General features: G+C 43.1%; 1 protein-coding gene across 1 annotated transcript in view; it reads left to right on the top strand.

Annotated features, from left to right (window-relative positions):
• The first annotated feature begins 2,247 nt into the window (after positions 1-2,247).
• kiaa1522 (KIAA1522 ortholog) overlaps positions 2,248-19,244 on the top strand; it is a 69,441-nt gene continuing 52,444 nt past the window's right edge. The window contains exons 1-2 of the mRNA XM_021309942.2: positions 2,248-2,396; positions 2,920-3,322. Of these exons, the coding sequence (XP_021165617.2) occupies positions 3,091-3,322 (232 nt within the window). The 5' untranslated portion in view covers positions 2,248-2,396; positions 2,920-3,090. The remainder of the gene's footprint in view (positions 2,397-2,919; positions 3,323-19,244) is intronic.

Genomic DNA, 19,244 nt, shown 5'->3' with positions numbered 1-19,244 from the left:
CGAAGAGAAACAGATTATCTAAGGGAGGATTGGTGATACATTGCCCAGTAGGCTCATAATGTTCTGTGGGTTAATGATTTTGTGCCTCTCTATACACACTCACCCTCAAACACACATTCCCAGAGGGACTCGGCCCTTCAGCAGACACACACCGAGGAAAGCTGTTTTCTTCGCCATCGCCATGGAAATGTTAAACATTTCAGTCTGTTAAGCACGAGTCAAGCTAAGCTATGACTCATTTTAACCCCTCCCAGCCATAGAGTTTACGGTACAGAGCCTCCTGCACTTTCCCACATGCAACCCTTACCAAAACCTAACGTCACACCACACGTATCATTAATCATCTCAGATTTATAACCAGCCAATAGGTCTGATACACATTGTTTTAAATGGAAGCAGAATCACAATATGTCACCCCCCCCCCTTCCTAATGGGGACATAATGGACACAGTGTGTATTAAGTCTCTCTTGGCTGCAAATCTTCCTCATAGTTTTCCATTGTTTCCCTGATGGGACATCACAAAGGCAGCTGCTGACCAACGCTGGGACGAAAACAGATCAGTTTGACAGAAGAGGACCTGAACCATATGAGAGCCACATGTTTTAGGTATTCTGCCTCAGAGGTGAACTGACAGTAATGGGTTCAGGCGACGTGGCAGAAATAGCCCAAGAATCCCGACGGACAGGTAATCTGCGTCTCAGAATCCTCGTCTCAGAAGCTAAGTGAAGACGCTGACCCACAACTCACTGGCTAAAGATGCAAATAAGCATCTTTAGCCAATGCAAATAAGTCAGCACACAGGATTTGCCTGTCAAAATGCAACTCATGGGAGAAATCAGAATTGTTTGGTGTGTTACAACAACAGGAACTCCTCCATACATTATCTGTATTCGCTTCTCCCTGCAGGGTCACGGTTGTCTGGTGCTTATTTTCAGCAGTCATTGGCCGAGAGGTGGGGTACACCCCGAACAGGTCGCCTGTCCGTCACAGGGAAACGTAGAGACACCCAGAATAAACAAACACACAACCACACCTAAGGGCAATTTAGACAGACCAATTAACATAACAGCCACGTTTTTGGACTGTGGGAGGAACAGTCCAAAAACTAACAACAGCGCCGCCGTGCAGCCCATGGAATATGAATTTCATTCCCCTTTACTCTGATACCCCTAGTTAAAGTCCAGGGTAACCACTCAACATTGCCTAATTAGTACACGGAGCCCATCTGTATGTAGTCTAAACTCAGGATAAAGCCAGCTGTTTTGCGAATGCCTGAGAGGTTTGTTACATAACAATACAGGCAGCATCATGAATACATAAATACGAAAACTTTATTGTCCTCCCATGAGGAAATTTGCCTTTGGCTTCTACCAAACAAAACATGATGACCAGGAGGCACAGCAGAAAGGACAAGGATGAAGTTGTTGAGTAGTAGATAGATAGATAGATAGATAGATAGATAGATAGATAGATAGATAGTATCTATATGTATACACACACACACACACACACAGAAAGTTCAAGTTCATCTATCTTATTACAGTAATCAAACCAGCCACTGCACACTAGTTATCCTTAAACCCCCCTCCACCCCGTCCCTGGTATGGTCCACTGCCCCCCAATGTCGTTCCTCACCACAGTGCAATCTGAAAGTCAGACTTTTCTGAAAGTTTCGGCTAAATGCGAGTGCGAGCAAACATGACAGACTCAAAGGTAACTGGCCCCTTGTGACTCGTCCTACCTGTCGGCCTAATTATGTGTGTGTGTGTGTGTGTCACATTTAACAAGGGGTGTCAGGTTTCCACCTGGCTGCATGGGGTCAGGGGACAGTGTTGGCTTTGCATCTGCAGAAAACACAAATATATCATTAGTAGTCAGCCGTTTTCTCGATAGATTGAGTTCAGATTCTTTTTCTGCAAAAAAAAAACAAAAAAACATTCTACAAAACAACCTCCTGTTTGCATTTGCAACCCGGTGTGTGCGTTTTTCAATCTAAACCACTGTGACTGATAGTGACCCTGGGGTTCTCCTTCCAGAGGGACCCAGGAAACACTGCACCTGGTCCCTGGCAAGAAGGCAAAGGGCTAAACGTACAAAAGCCTTCAAAGTGTGGCAAAAAGAAACTTTCATGATGGTTCCAGCCGAAAAGCTAAAAAAAAAAAAAAAAAGCCAGGCTGTTTGGAATGTGGAGCTGTGTGGCTGACTGCAAACAGCAACGTAAGAGGGTGGAGGAGAGGCTGGCTCTCATGCAGAGGGAGGGACTGGCTGTTCAGAGAGCATGGAGCTTCATTCACTCTGCTAAACACACACACACACACTCATGTATCCCCTGGAAAGCTGTTCTCAGGCTGAGAGAAAAAAGAGGAGCAGCAAGAGAGGACGGCACACTCGCTGAGTAAGTTGTTTAAGATTTTTGCAAAGTGTCATGCAGCAAAAAAAAAAAAAAAAAAAAAAAATGTATGGTTTGCAACAAAAGGTGGAGGTAACTCACAGTGTGCCTGCAGTTAACCCTAACCCTTTCTGCTTGTGTTTTTTTGCATGATAGGGTTTTGTCATTCCTAGTTTAACTGCACTGGGCTTTCTATTCTTTCACTCATCCTTACTTAGTGTTCTGCTGATTTAAACCACGTGTGTGTGCATGTGTGCAGACACACATGCTGACGCTCTGCAAAGATCTGGCTGGCCTGTGCAGGATAAAAAAAGTGATGGCTGGGTGAGTGATGTGAGAACTTCAGCTGGACAATGAGTGCATGCTCCAGGTTAGCCAGCTGGTCTGTTTCTGGTTTTATCCTTCCAGCCTGGGTTATTTTCCTTGTTCTTGTTCTCGTTCTCGATGTCTTACTCACTCACTCCTCCCAGTGGCTTTCATCTCCAGCCTACTTTCACATCTCATCATGCTGATCTCACTGTTATCCCAGGTGGTGACCGTCAGGAAAAATAGATCCTAAGAGAGGCCAAAGGGGGACAGTCACCGTCACAGGATCCTGGACAGCGAGGGCCATTTCGGATCCGGCGAATCGTTCCGAGCGAAGATATCCCGCGGATCTGAGGGGAGAAAGCGGCGCACAGCTGCCAAGACCAACCTCGCAATGTCCCGGAGGAGGTCTACAGGTGATCTGGTGCCCAGGGACATCAGTGAGATCCTAGCTAAGGAGGCAAAGGCTCAGCGTGGACAGAGGAAGCCGGGAAGCACCCTGGGACAGGCCTTCAGCTGGTTAAGGAAGAGTCGGAGGAAGAAGAACCTCGGTAACGGGCTGAACCGCGTTCCCACAGGGGTGACGGACAAGAAACTGGGAGTTCACAACCAAGAGGCTACAAAGGGTTAGTGTTCTCTCAGTTATAAGTGCTTCACTTCACTTTAGCTCCAATGTTATAACAGCCTTGTAAACAACAGAGCGATTTTTACGAAATATGGCTATGTGAAAAAATTCTTTAATACCTGCTTAAAGGTTGTTATTTTTAAAAACTACTTTTAAAAAAAGACAGAGAAGCCTCATCAGAACGCATATTCTAATTTATTGAGCTGTATATCAGTTTGTTGTGGTTCGGTTATTTGCCCTTTTGGAGAGCAGCACCTCCATTGCATACCCAACATTTTGTCCATTCCTCTTTCCATTTCACCCCCATAAACAAACTGTTTGATACTGATGTACTTGGCAATAACATATATGTTTTTATTTTGGTATTAAACTTGTTTTGATGAATTATGGACACAAACACTAATAGATAGGCTCAAATATATCATTTAGTTTATTGTAATATTGTTCTCGGAACCTTTTATATTATGTCTTGTTTACATTATTCATGGTTGTCATCAAGTTTGGTCCTGTTGACTCTTATGAAATATGGAGGTCTGTAACATCCAGCTCCCCAGATCTGAAGGTTTTTGGGGAGGACTATGAATGCACTTTTTATTTACCAACGGTGTTGTTAATGAATCTGTAATTAGTGAAGACTTGTCCAGTTGTTGTCTAAGTCTAGGGCGGTTCTAATAGAAGAAAAGCTTTGAAATGCTCTTTGTAGTGTTTTTACAAAAAGTGTTTCCTAATGTCTGATCAGTGCATTTTAAAATAGAGATCATAGTTCAAACTCAATAAATATAAACTGTGCGATTGCTCTTTAGTTCATCACCTATAGGACGGTCCTTAGCAGATGCTAACTTTAGCTTTGTTAGCAGCTAACAGTTGGCCAGTTGTATTATTCTCACAGCACTCACAAATCATTTTTTCCACTGTGCGGTGTCTGCCAGCCCAACAAGCAACACTAGAAAAACCTATAAGCCTTAAATAGATCCATCATGGTATCAGGCTTAAAACAGTAATTTTCTTATTCAGCCTCAGAATAATGACTTCAGATGATCAGGCTAACACAACAAATAGATAGCATGTTGACAGAAAAGTGGCCAAAAATGTTTCCATTAAACAGATTTTATTTAAAAAAATGCTCCATTCAGCTCTTTCTTAAACAGGTCAATCACAAAGGGAAAGGTCGGGGTTGCATCATATCCCACTTTGGTTTTTCTCCATTCACCGAGGCTGTTTCACAACTTGTCACTGATGTTCCCGACTGCAATGAATATGTTTTTTTTTTTTTGGTGGATCAGTCACTTTTAATCCTTTTCTTGTTTCTTTGGTAACTTTGTTGTGGATCTCTTTATTTTTGGTGTTATTTTTGCTGGCTTCATGTTGATGATTTGTATCTGATGAATGTGTTGATAAAGCGTTGAGAGGGATTTATCCTTGGTCAAGACATCAGTCTGCACATCTATATTTTGAAAAAAAAAGAGACACACTCATGCGACTCAGGGGCCTAATCCCCTTTTTCTGTTTACTGGTGCGTTTGCTTGGTCGGCACCACGGAGATTACCCACAGTCCCCGTTTCCTGTTTTTTATCCATCTCTGCACTCGTCCCTTTCTCTTCTGTCATTCTGCATGTGCCTGTTTGTGTGACTGTTGCGAATCCAGATTCACCCCAGAATATTTTCAACTACTCTGTACTTCTTTTTACTAGTGCAACCAAAATTGATGATCCATTAATAAGATCTACATTCTGGATTGATAATGGACAGTGACTCCATTGGAAGCCGAGGATCAACTATTAATAATGCTAATATTTCCTCAGCAGAGGATGTGGTCAAAGGGGGATGTTAAAAATGTGTGGGAACCGTGTTGTTTTGGCTTTTTGTGTAAGGGACTTTTCCAGTTTAAGCCTGAAGGGAACATATTAAGAAGCATGAGGAGCAACAGATTGAAGGTCCAAAATTAGGTCAGGAGCTACATCTCCAAATGTCAGATAGGGCACATCATACTTAAAGGGGCCTAGTCATAAAAATAAATATATAATATAAAATATTCATCTTCAAATAAAACAATATAGGCTAGGTGTTCATTCTGATATTGTCCTTTTTGAGCATGAAAAGAATTTTGCACCGGGTACGATCACTGTACATAGACATATACATTGTTCTGCAATGAACTATCAGAAAGCAAGATGGCAAGAAGGAAAGATGGCGACAACTGACACAGCTACTGCAATGCCTCGCAGTAAAGTGACAGCTCGGTGTGGTCGAAGACCAACCTGATCTAGAGGATTAGGGTTACTTCTTTTCGCACCTCCGCTGGCTGTTGCTGACTCGCTCGGCTCCATTGCTTCTCCTTGTTTACTCATTGCAGGCATGTACAATATCATACCCCTGGTCACGTGGCCTTGTTACTGTAAATATACACAAAATCGCTTCATTTACTAACAAATCGACCAAAAACAAAGTGTAAAACACATAGATAAAATGGAATAAGCCAACAGGGTGCGGCCATTTCATTGGAAAAACCTTTGTCTGCAACCAAAGTGAGCTATGGGCAATTCATAAAGTCATAGTATGGGTCTCTTTAAGACTTCAAGCTAGCTACTCGACGTGATTTCCAAGTTTACGTTTTCGAGATCCCAACTCTCTCAGACTCTCTTTTGAGTGCACACTATATTAATTTAGAAATGAGGCTGCCTAACCATAAGGGACATTTTATCTCTTTTTATTTTTACATAAACATAAACTCAAAAATGGTCCACATAAATTTGTTCAAACAAAGTGCCTCACTTTCTCAAACTGAATCAGATGTTTGTTTTTTCCTCTTTGTATATCTATTAAGCCAATATGATAATCCTCCTGTCAACTCTGGACATCTTGATCCATATCTGCCTCATATGCACTACTCTCCAGTCCGGCTCACCATAGGTAATATGTTAAAGACCTACACTCGTTTAAAAAAAGTCTGATTTTTTTATGTGCTGAATTCCTCCGAGCCGTGTCTCAGGGTGTGTTAGCGTGCGTGTGAGCATGCACAGCAGCCTGGATGCCAGATTGGGTCCAGAGTTATGCGATGCAGGGGAGAGATTACAACAAATCACAAAGCCCCATTCAGCCTAAAGAGGACTCTTAGGGAAGCTCCCTCTAAATGCTTTTTTAATTAGAGTAACTTCTTAGAGCAACAAGACACACATCTTGTCGTTTCTTATTCATCAAAGCTGATTACTTTTTTGAAAATTTGCATATCAGAGTGCTCTGTGCTCAACACTGCTGTGGGTGTGTAGGCCTTCGCTTCATGTTAATATGTAATCAGTGTGCCTTACAGCTGTGTGTGTGTGTGTGTGTGTGTGTGACTGCGGGTGCTACCCTGTATCAGAGGGTGTATCCGTGTGTGCGTGTAATATTGCTGGGCTCTAGGGCGGCGCCCACATTCATTACATCACCCCCAAACACGAGGCCTAACAGAAGCCCTGCAACTACCTGCTTTGTCACACAGAGCGCTGTTTCAACCGTGAGGTCATTTCTGCAGTTCCACGCGTGCGTCCGTGTGTGCAGGCATTGTTTTCTGCATGTGTGTCACAGACGAAGGCCTTGTAAAACTGTGCTGGTAATGGATGCAATTCTTTGCTACATTTTCTTTACACGCATGTGCGTGTGTGCGCGTGGCTGCCACATCACAAAACACAGCCGGGGTGTGTAGTTTCACAAACTTTAATGCAGATTATAGGGCCTCGCAGAGCGGCCGAGCTGCAAACGTCTCATTATGCAGACAACATTGTATATAGCTTTTGCTCTATTAAAGGCCACAACTCAGAGAGGCTTTAATACAGTTTGGCAGGCTGGGGGAAGCAACCGAGGTGTGCGGCAAATACAAGTTTAATGCAAGCTTGCCCTGTCCCTATACAACCATCATTCACGTAACACACACACACACACACACACACACACACACACACACACACACACACACACACACAGCGGCAAGCTGATGAGAGAGGTAATTTTACCTGGGTAAGCAGATCTCTCCGACCCTCATCCATCACCGCAGGCCTGAAGCAGCAGCGGTTAGGTAAACGTCTCCCAGGCAACGACATTGCGAGGAACGCGTTGCTGTGGCAGGAATACAGCAAGGCAACAATAAAGTCCGACAGCGGCGTAAAGGAGTGAAGCATCCATTGCCTTTAAAGGCCCGTTAAACACAAGACTATAAAGCTTGTGCATCAGCTTGGAGTAAATTAAAAATACACGCTCATAAGGATGTGACAAAGCTACCGCCACAACATACTGAAAAGCGGTTTGAGTAGTTTTGATGTTTGTCTAATTCTAAGGGTGGCCCAATGCAATCAAAAAAGTAACACATTTTCTTTTTTTGTGCTTTTACAAATAGAATAAAGGCTTCAAATGCGTTTCAAATTGACGTTGACATTTTAGTGAGTCTGTATCTACAAAGTCCAGGCATTTCATTTGAATGACATTTTAAGGTTGGCCTGTTTTTGGCTTTATTTAGCTATAAAAACTGCGTTCTAAATTTCTCTGTTCTAGTGGATAACTCCTGTCCAAGTTTAACACGCAGTAATTTAAATTCAGTCTTGGTTGCCACAATTCCATATAGTCTAAATGGAAGCCATCAGGTCCTTTTCCATTACACTTGACGAGCTCTTCAAAAGCCCAATGCGTGTTTTCATTCGGGGGATTTCGATTTCACCGGGCTTTACTTTCAAGGGTAAACAGTCCTTGTCTGAGGGTAGGACTTTTCAAAAATTGGCTTAATGTACAGCTTCGAAGCGATTCTGGTCCACCATCCGGCGTCTCAGGAGGGGGAAGCAGTGCAGTACCAACACTGTTTACAGTGGGGGTGGTGTGCTGCTGACCTCGACTCGGGACGTCGTGCGTCGGTGGGCGGAATACTTCGAAGACCTCTTTAATCCCACCAACACGTCTTCCATTGAGGAAGCAGAGCCTGAGGACTCTGGGTCGGGTTCTCCCATCTCTGGTGCTGAGGTCGCTGAGGTTGTTAAAAAGCTCCTCGGTGGCAAGGCTCCGGGGGTGGATGAGATTCGCCCTGAGTACCTTAAGGCTCTGGATGTTGTGGGGCTGTGTTGGTTAACGCGGCTCTGCAACATTGCGTGGACATCGGGGGCAGTTCCCCTGGATTGGCAGACTGGGGTGGTGGTCCCCCTATTTAAAAAGGGGGACCGGAGGGTGTGTTCCAACTACAGAGGAATCACACTCTTAAGCCTCCCTGGTAAGGTCTATTCAGGGGTTCTGGAAAGGAGGGTCCGTCGGATAGTCAAATCTCGGATTCAGGAAGAGCAGTGTGGTTTTCGTCCTGGCCGTGGAACACTGGACCAGCTCTATACCCTCAGCAGGATTCTGGAGGGGGCATGGGAGTTTGCCCAACCAGTCTACATGTGTTTTGTGGATCTGGAGAAGGCATTCGACCGTGTCCCCCGGGGGATCCTGTGGGGGGTACTCCGGGAGTATGGAGTACCGGACCCTTTAATAAGGGCTGTCAGGTCTCTGTACGACCGGTGTCAGAGTCTGGTCCGCATTGCCGGCAGTAAGTCGGACTCGTTTCCGGTGAGAGTTGGACTCCGCCAAGGCTGCCCTTTGTCACCGATTCTGTTCATAACTTTTATGGACAGAATTTCTAGGCGCAGCCAAGGTGTTGAGGGGATCCGCTTTGGTGGCCTTAGGATTGCGTCTCTGCTATTCGCGGATGACGTGGTCCTATTGGCTTCATCAGGGCGTGATCTACAGCTCTCACTGGAGCGGTTCGCAGCCGAGTGCGAAGCGGCCGGGATGAAAATCAGTGCCTCCAAATCCGAGACCATGGTCTTGAACCGGAAAAGGGTAGAGTGCCTTCTCCGGGTTGGGGAGGATGTCCTGCCCCTAGTGGAGGAGTTCAAGTATCTTGGGGTCTTGTTCACGAATGAGGGGAAGATGGAGCGGGAGATCGACAGGCGGATTGGTGCAGCGTCTGCTGTGAAGCGGGCGCTGTACCGATCCGTTGTGGTGAAGAGAGAGCTGAGCCAAACAGGCGAAGCTCTCGATTTACCGGTCGATCTACGTTCCTACCCTCATCTATGGTCACGAGCTTTGGGTCGTGACCGAAAGAACGAGATCCCGGATACAAGCGGCTGAAATGAGTTTTCTCCGTAGTGTGTCTGGGCTCTCCCTTAGAGATAGGGTGAGGAGCTCAGTCATCCGGGGAGGACTCAGAGTAGAGCCGCTGCTCCTCCACGTCGAGAGGAGCCAGTTGAGGTGGCTCGGGCATCTGGTCAGGATGCCTCCTGGACGCCTCCCTGGAGAGGTGTTCCGGGCACGTCCCACCGGGAGGAGGCCCAGGGGAAGACCCAGGACACGCTGGAGGGACTATGTCTCCCGGCTGGCCTGGGAACGCCTTGGGATTCCTCCTGAGGAGCTGGCCCAAGTGGCTGGGGAGAGGGACGTCTGGGCCTCCCTACTGAAGCTGCTGCCCCCGCGACCCGACCCCGGATAAGCGGAAGACGACGGACGGACGGACGGACGGACGGGCTTAATGTGTGAGGTTGTAGGCGAAACAGTCTGCCGCTTGGAGGAGTAAGGAGATGAGTTTACAAATCAATCAATTTTATACCCTTAATTTGTCACAAAAACTAGTTTAAAATGTTTTCAGGTGAGGTGAGCCAGGGCTCTGTTCTTGACCCTTTCCGTTTTATTATTTATCCCTCCCCCCCAGCTCCATCCTTCGGCACTTTAATTTCAAGTTTCACTGCTATGCCGATAACACCCAGCTTTACCTGTCCTGCCAACCATCCGCCACATTACCCCCCTCTCACCTCTCCTCTTTCCTCTGTGCTATTAACTCCTAGTTCACTGCAAACCTTCTTAAACTAAATTCTGATAAAACTGAAATTATTCTACTAAGTACCAATTCAACCTTCCCTAAAGCCAATAACTTTTCTTCAACTATTGACAGTTCCTCAATCTTGCCTTCTATCTGGGTAAAAAGTCTTTCATCTTTCATAGCACCCTTTCCTTTCAGTCTCACATTAATAACTTCCTTCAATCCCCACTCCACCTCTGCCTTATTCACAGCTATGGTCCCAATAAACTTCACTTGGTTCAGAGTTCTGCTGCCCATATTATCACCCTAACCTCCTCTTTCCAGCACATTACCCCTGTTCTACAACAGCTACACTGGCGTCCCATCCAATTCAAGATCCAATTCAAGTTATTTCTCCTTACGTTCAAGGCCACCCATAACATTTCCCCTCCAATTTTCATTCTGTATGGGTTAAGGTTAGGTCTGTCCAGGGAGACTGCAGTGGGAAACCCCGTTGCACAAGGTGTTTAGTCAGCTACATAGTGTGATTTCCTGCAGACTGGGTCTGTTCGATGCAGCTGAAAAGTGAATAGAAAATGTTTACAAAGTTTGTGTGGAATATCTGCAAGTACCAGATATCAAATGTGAAAATCTTTGTGGGATGTTGTCGGCATTTTATGTTAATCGATTATAAACTTTTTTCCGACAGTTCTGTAAGACTGATATTTTAATGGAGTACTAAACTGAGCCCTTTCATTTTTCTTCCTTCACAGAAAACACACATTTCCCTAGACTGACTAGTCATGTAAACCTGAGTTGGTAGACTGTAGTGCATCCACCATCCTCTTTCTCCGGAGTCAACGCGATTCAGCACACGGATACAGCTTCTCAGTTTGCCTTTGTTTGTTTTACCTATGTTGTGTTCTTGCTGGACCGGAGTGGTACTGCAATTTTCCTCACAACTTCCCCAACCGTCATTGGGCTGATTTACATAAACAGCCCCAAGCAAATGGGAGCGCAACAAACTTAAAAGCCCTGGGCTTTGATTTACCACTGGAAGCTAAATCCTGGGGCTTATAATGGAAATGGGACTTATGTTAATTTTTAGATGCTTATTATGTCTGCTGAGCTGTAACTGAAAATGCTATAATGTAATGTTTATTCTACCCCAGTAAGTGGTGATATTTTATTAACAACATGAAATTCAAAAGGAGATCCTGAGCATGCCTAAATCAGTGCAAGGCTTTAACTTATTTTAGCGGCAATAGGAAACTGTGAATTTGCCACTTTAGCATTGCTGGTGGCAAAAGTGACAAATTAACTATTAGCAATTCAAAACTATTAATGCCAGTTTTATGAATTTCAACAATGAAGGTACGTGTGATTGATTTAATGAGATACATACCTCCAGAAGTGTTGATAAATTGTTCACAATATGCTTTATATTCACTGCATCCATTTAGGATATTAAACTCAGGCTTGCTTAGAGACGTCAGACCTTCCCAGTCAGGGATTTCAAAAGCATTCTCAAACTAAGGCTCTCAAACATAGATATAGGGTGTCAACACTGACCGTCTAACCTGAACGGCATACTACTAGCTCAAGCCTACTTCATCGCGCAGATGGCAACACAGCGCTATGCAAGGCAGATGTTATTTCCTTGAGAAACATTGTGATGTTGCTACACCTACATACTTTTTCTTAGACTTGTTTTGATTACTTTTTTTGTTCACAGTTTAACTACAGATGAGCCAGTTTCACACAGCACATTTCAGTAGATTTTAGCCTACTTTTAGCAAAGGAACAGATTCAAATCCAATGCAAACTGATGCACATTACATAGGAAAAGCTAACCAAATTTGCCCAGCCTTTGCTTAATAGGGATCGGAGATAATGTTTTGTTTCATACAACATGCAGGATGTTTGAAGTGGTGGAAAAGCAGCTGGAACACATCAGCATGGACTGAGGGAGTGGGTCTCTGTTTTGCACAGATATACACAGTTAATTTCCCCTCAGGACAGTGTGTGTGTGTGTGTGTGTGTGTGTGTGTGTGTGTGTGTGTGTGTGTGTGTGTGTGTGTGTGTGTGTGTGTGTGTGTGTGTGTGTGTGTGTGTGTGTGTGTCCTATTATGTAATATTACCAGATACACCTGTTGAACTCTGTTTATTCCACCCTCCTGTGTTTCACTGTTTGGAAAGAATCGACTACACAATGACCAAACAAGCCCGGTATTTAATCAGTCTTGAGTAAAGTGAGCGTAGATCCTCTGATGATTTGTGCGTGTTAGAACTCCAAGAAGTGTTGCATAATCTTCCGTTTCTCTGGTTCTCTTTTGTCTTCATAAATGCTAACAGTGATGTTTATCTTATGCAGCTGTGGGTATCTCATGACAGGGGTGTCCAGAGTGCAGCCTGGGGGCCATTCAGGGCCCCTGGACTCATTTTGTAAGGCCCCTCAACTGCAATTTAAGAATGATTTGGCCCACCAGCACTGGCTGATGCGGATGGGGACTTTTTTTGGATTTTTAATTACGTGAAAATTATAGCAGACAAGCTGAAATCTTCTTACAATTGAAAATGTTAGGTGCAACACAATGTATTTTAATAATCACAATTTGTACATTCTTATTAACTGCATAGTAAATAGAACCACATCTATCCACTGTCTTTAAAAAAAAAAAAGCATTCTTTGGTCCACCAAAATGTGCTTCTAATTCATCTATTAATATTGGCTTTATAAAGAAAGCCCAAACCATGTTCATATTACTGATAATAGACATCTTATTTAATTACTTTGCAATCAAGACCAAAATAATTTACAAACTGGATGGTCATCTTTTAATGAAGGACCCCTGTCCTACATAAAATCTGAATAATATTTTTAATAAGTGGGAGTGGGGCCAAGTCGTTAAGGAGCCCAGCGTTTGCATCTTGGAGAGGGCGCAAAGATCGGCAGTTCGGAACTCACTCTGTCACTCTGGGTCTTCAAGCAAGACCTGTGACCACAAATTACTCCCTGTGCGCCGCTCAATGTCTGCAGCAGACTGCTCCCTAAGGGATGGGTTAAATGCAGGGAAGAATTTCCCCTTTGTGGGATTATAAAAGTAAAAATAATATTAATTTATTATATTTATCCTAATATGTTAGCATAAATATTATCAATAATATTGTGATGTTTTCCTTTACCTGTGGAGCAGGTAAAGGAAAACATCATAATATTAATTTCTGTATTTTTTATTATTATATTGTTTGGCCCTTGAGTTCTTTTGGTCTGACAATATTGGCCCAGATCATGAGAAGTTTGGCCTTATGAGAATTATCATAAAAGCAGGGAACTTAGGAGCAGCTTGTGACTCTCTGCGCCCCCTGCTGGTCTTGCAGTGGTAATGCATGTGTCTTTGGAGTACGTGTGAGCTCACACCTACTGGTAAATGGCATGTTTGCAAAAAAAATTGATGGGGTGGTGGATTATTCTCTTTGCAGACAAAGATTACCGTCTTTGTTAATTCTTTTGGATTTCATCCTCTTGAGGCTTACTGAAATACTTTATGTTGAGATAAAAACGCATATTTTTGTCAAGAAGGGGGCCAGTCGCTACAGCATGTAGAGGGGATTAAGTGATCCTTTATAGTCACATCTTTATGTGCCCAGCTTAGACAGTAAACCCAGGCACAAAAGATAGATTTGCACTGCATCTTTAGAAGCTGCAGAGGTGTGTGCCAGATGTTAGATACTCACCTAAAATGCATACAACATATGCACTAACCCTTAAACTGTCTTCCCAATGAAATACCAAAGAACAAGGACTTATATGTGCTCTAATTATCCAGCAAGAAACTTCCAGGATTCTGAATCAGAAGCAGTTTTATTGATGAATGTGATACAAAAGAGAATGCTTTTGTGCATGATCTCAAACTGAAGGAAGATTGAGTTAGGCAAGAATACTTCATAATCTTGGATGTCAAATCTCGGAAGTTATGATAATTTACTTTGTATTGGCATACACAATTAAAGTTATTTCATTAAAATTAAGTAAATCAATATTAAAAGCACTTTTATATCGATGAAAACAAAGTGAGAAATAGTTCTGACTGTTGCACTGATCCAGGCTGGGCTTATCCTAGTTCCTCCGAATTCCTGGATGTGTGTTTTTTTGTTGATTGAGATCAACTTTGTAAAAAGGTGGAGAGCTCTCCCTGAATTTTAGCTTATACACTATGTGCTCATGAAGTCTGAGCTGTGTGTTATTTGAGCATTTGCTGGATTTATGTACTGCAGAGTTCACAGTATAACAAAAATGTACATACCAGTGGAAGACTTTTATGGAGCTAAACCAATGACAGCTTGCAATGACAGTAAAAGGAGATTTGGCATTGTAAAATCAAGCATTAAAAAAATAAGAATTGAACAAAAAAATAAAAATTTGAAAAATTAAACATTGGAAAATCAAACACTAAAATTGTCAGCTGGAGATAGGCACCAGCACCCCTCATGACCCCACAAGGGATAGATGTGTTAGAAAATGGATGGATGGATAGAAACACTGAAAATTAAAACAAAAAAAACAAACATTGATCAGTCAAACACTGATGATGTTCTCATTTTATGCTGCAGCTTTTTTCAATGAGAGATGTTTTCTGTGTCACTGCAGAGTTCCTTCAGCTACAATGTCACTACAATCATTAGCTGTAAAAGCTAATGAAGATAACGTGTTGTGCCATTATGCACTGTTTTAAGTTATTTAGTATTTAGTAAATAACTCTCGGTCTGTTAGGTATTGTCCGGTGAATATCAGCCCAAACAGCTGATATTAGGACAATAGTTAAAAGTAATTTAAATAGTCTTAACCTTGCTACATGTGATGAAAAAAGATTAAGCGACTAATTCATTTAATTAGGAATCTGACTAAAATAACTCAGATTCAAGAGGTTGTGGGACAGCTTACATTGTTTTATTTATATATATATATATATATATATATATATATATATATATATATATATATATATATATATATATATACTCTCAAAGGCCAAGGTGAGGATGGAGGAAGCCTAAGCTGAGACAGAGCTTAACACTCATGATGTTAGCGAGCCTGCGTCTCACCAAAGAGCTGAGTCCAAGACCCCTCAGGTGAAATCCTCACACGATCAACCCCACCAGGTTGACTCTTTGCAGGAGCTGGAATCACAGAACAGCTCTGCAGTTTCTAACAAAGCACCTAGAACAGTGCCAGTCTTTCCAGTTTGCTAACTGACTGAGTACCACCTGAAGTATTCCTATATTGACACAACAGCGCAGAAGGGAGGAGTCCCAAACATGCCAGACTATTTAGAACACACAGGAGTGCCCACGCAGTTGACACAGGTGGTCAGGGAAAACCCAGGGGTTCTGGCAGGCGTTTGGCTTGACCTTACAATCCATTCCACACAAGCTTCTGTCAGTAGCTTTGCCAACATGCCATGTGGCAGAGACGGTGACAGTATGCTTCTGGCTCCTGTGTGGATTGGAAAGGATCATCAAATAGGCAAGAAGAATGTTCAAGCCATCCAAATCCAGGTCTCTGGTCCTGAGGAAAGGAAGAGTGGTAGAGAAGTACTGCTTCAACTTGGGTAGAATCCTCGTTCCATCAGTTTTGGAGAAGCCCATCAAGAGCTTGGGGAAGGTCTTCAACAACATCCTGAGAGACAATGCAGCAGAGTGTTAAACCAGGCTAGACTGAGTCCACCAAGCAAGTAGTGCTGCTGGAGCTTACGGTCCCCTGGAAGACTGGATGGAAGAGGCCCACGGATGGAAGAAGGCTTAGTACCTGGAGCTCTGGTGGAGGCCTGCAGGGGGATTGGCTGGTGGGTCCACTGTGATCACATCACTCAAGCTAACTCTGGATCAAGATTCATGGAGAAGTGTGCTGCTTGGACACAAACCAGGAACTGATCACCCCCTTTTGGGTCACCCAGGTGAGGATGATTTAGAACCTGAAACATCCAATGACTCTGGGTTCATCACTGATGATGTATGTATTTTTCTCCTTAGCCCGGGTAAGATGTCTCTGATTCAGGAGTGACATTTGTAGCTCGTGTAGAATTTGTGTGTCCATAGTGGCTCTTGATGTACTGAGTCCAGCCTCAGCCCTCTCCTTATAAAGCTCCTGCATTTTTTTTTAGTGATTTTTTCTTGACAATTCTCTCAAGGCGGCAGTTGTTCCTGTTGCTGGTGCCCTTTTACTACCCGAATGTTTTCTTACACTCATCTTTCTGAGAAAATGCTCTGATACAGGACTGTGTGAATAACCATTCTCTTTGGTAAATACATTTTGTGACTTACCTTCGTTGTAGAGGATGTAGGTAACTGTCATTTGGACATTTGTCCAGTCAGCAGCCCTCCCCATAATTGTGTAACCCACTGACCCCGATTGGGAGACCATTTAGAGGTTCAGGAAGTCAGGAAGTGCAGGCGTTTTGAGTAAAAAAAAAAAAAAAAAAACTGATTAGGGTGTGACACACTGAGCTTCCAATATTTATTTTTTTCACAATATTAAAATTTTCTGAGACTGAGTTTCTTTATTTGTAAGCCATCAAACTCAAAATTACAAAAATTAAGGCTTGAATCCTTTTACTCTATTTGGAATAAATCTATATAGCATCCAGGTTTTACCTTCTGAAATGATAGACAAAAAAATGTTAAATGTTTTTGTGATATTCGTATTTTTGGCAAATCCACCTGCGTGTTACTAAAGCAAAATAATCTTTTCTGTTTTGACAGTAATCTGAACAGCAGTAATTCTGAACTGTTTATTTTTTATTTTTATTTATTTATCTCCGGGATGATAGCAAAGCTTTGCCACTAGATGGGAGTACTGAGATGAACTGTTGACTTTGAGGATTTAACTGTAAAGACAAATACCAAGGTCATTTGTTGCAAGATAATGGAACAAATTAGTTAGAAAAATTACCATTTTTTTTTCCAAATCATCTTTTTTCCAAAACTCTGTTTACATCAATCCTACAGAAAACACACAGAAACTGACAAAAAGCTGCAACAAACAGAAACATTTAGAGCAGTATTCACATCTTTTCTCTCTTCTAATGGTAACCCTGACAACCACTTCCCCTGAAAGCAACTTGTCTCCATACCAGAGTCCTTTATAGTCCTTTAACGTGTCCACACACACACACACAGACACACATTGGCACACATGCACACACCGTTATTCACCTTGGAGTTTCTTACACCTGTCAAATCCTGACATCTGTCGCACACTTTGATCACTTTTTCCGTTTATATGGATCTAGGGCATGTTTGGATGGTGTTTTGCAGCTCAGGGTACCAGGCGCTCTAAGTGCACAGTCTCAGCTCACAGATGAGATTGTGAGGTCGGACCACTCTACCAGTACTGGGCGCGGTTCTGCATTAAGGGGCCGCATTATAGCAGATCGTTTTACACTCCGATACCAACACTGAGTAATGTCCTGCAGAGACATTCCTCTCATTCTCTAAGCAATCGTATTTCATCACCAGAAAAAACTCCCAGTAACTCTTCCTGCTCTTCAGATTCCAATCGATACGTCTTCTAGAAAAACAAGTGACTGTAAGAAATCACCCCACCACCACCACCATCACAGTAAATCGGCTTTTTTATTAGAAGCTTTTTGCCTCCTCTAGCTGTTCCCAGCACATCAGAGGGGACCGATATGAAACATGAAGATGGTGTCTACCATGATGAGCGGGTGGCTTAATTTTCTCTCTTTACCTCTTCTTCCATTCTGCTCCTATGAGAACTATCCAATTAGCAGCGTCTTCCATCCTGACGGTGTTCATGTCATCTTTGCCCTTCCTCGTGTTTTTCTCTGCCGTCATTCTGAATGACTTGTATCGGTTCTGAGGCTCAGGATCGCAGCACGGCTTTTAAATGTGTCGGAATATCCAGGATTTCAGGGACCGCTGGATTTGCCTCCTATACCCATTGAACCTTTGCGCATTGTGTCACAAACTTAAAAGCATTGTATTGGGATTCCATTCGATAGACCAAGACCAAGTTGTAGATACTTGTGAAGTGGAAGGATATTATTTTTATGGTTAAAAATGTGAAAAAAACGTGGCATGTCAATCCCTGGTGACACGCTCCACGGATCTCCAGTTCTCCACAGGACAAACAGCCACGCACAAACTCGTTCCTGAGGGGAAATGAGAGAGCCTATTTACCCGAGCAAGCATGTTTTTGAACTATGGGACCAAGGCGGAGTAACCCACACACACGGGCAGAACATGCAAATTCCATGCTAAAACACCCCAGGCTTGGATTTCAACCCAGAACCTAAAAAACTGGACAAAAAACGGTACCACTTAGCAGTCCCAAATGAAATCCAGTGCAACCCATTGCTTTCCGACTGCTGACTGGACAGTTGTAACCCATGCACTCGAGAATTCAGGGCTTTATGGAGGAGTGGCATAAAGAAAGACATAAGAAGTCCTGTCTATAGATTGTCACAAGTCATGGAGAAAAACATGTAGAAAAAGGTTCTACGGTCAGATGAGACCAAAATTACACTTTTTGGCCTACTTACAAAATACTGTGTGTGGCAGAAATGTAACTCTGCACATCAAGCTGAACATGCCACCCCCCAGGGTGGAACATAGCGGCAATAGCATCATGCTATGGGGATGATTTGCTTTAGCAGGCACAATGGTGGTGTTAGTCAATGCAAAGATGGCTGGGGTAATACACACACACCAAGTCCAGACCTAAATACAACTGAGAAGCTGTGGCAAGACTTCAATGCTGATGTACACAGATGTCCTCCACCCAATCTGACTGAGCTTGGGGTATTTTGCACAGGAGAGTCAGCAACAGTTACAGTCTCCAGATTTGAAAAGCTGGTAGATACAGTACATCCCCTAAGGGGGCAGCAAAATATGGTTCTACCAAGTTGAATATAAATGCGGGGCACTGTCTCCAGATTTCTATTTGTAAAAAAAAACCCTTTCATCATTTTCTTTTCACTTTGCAGATATGCACTATGTGGTGTTGATCTTTGGCATAATCGTCTCAGAAAATACATCAAAGTACGGGCTTTGGAAGGGACAGGTGTGGGGAAAAATTGTATTCTGTGAATATTTTTGCAAGGCACAGAAG

This window comes from Fundulus heteroclitus, chromosome 13 (assembly GCF_011125445.2).
Source record: "Fundulus heteroclitus isolate FHET01 chromosome 13, MU-UCD_Fhet_4.1, whole genome shotgun sequence".
Classification (NCBI taxonomy): domain Eukaryota; kingdom Metazoa; phylum Chordata; class Actinopteri; order Cyprinodontiformes; family Fundulidae; genus Fundulus; species Fundulus heteroclitus.
Note: the sequence above shows the minus strand (reverse complement) of the source record. Positions and strands in the feature narration are given on the sequence as shown.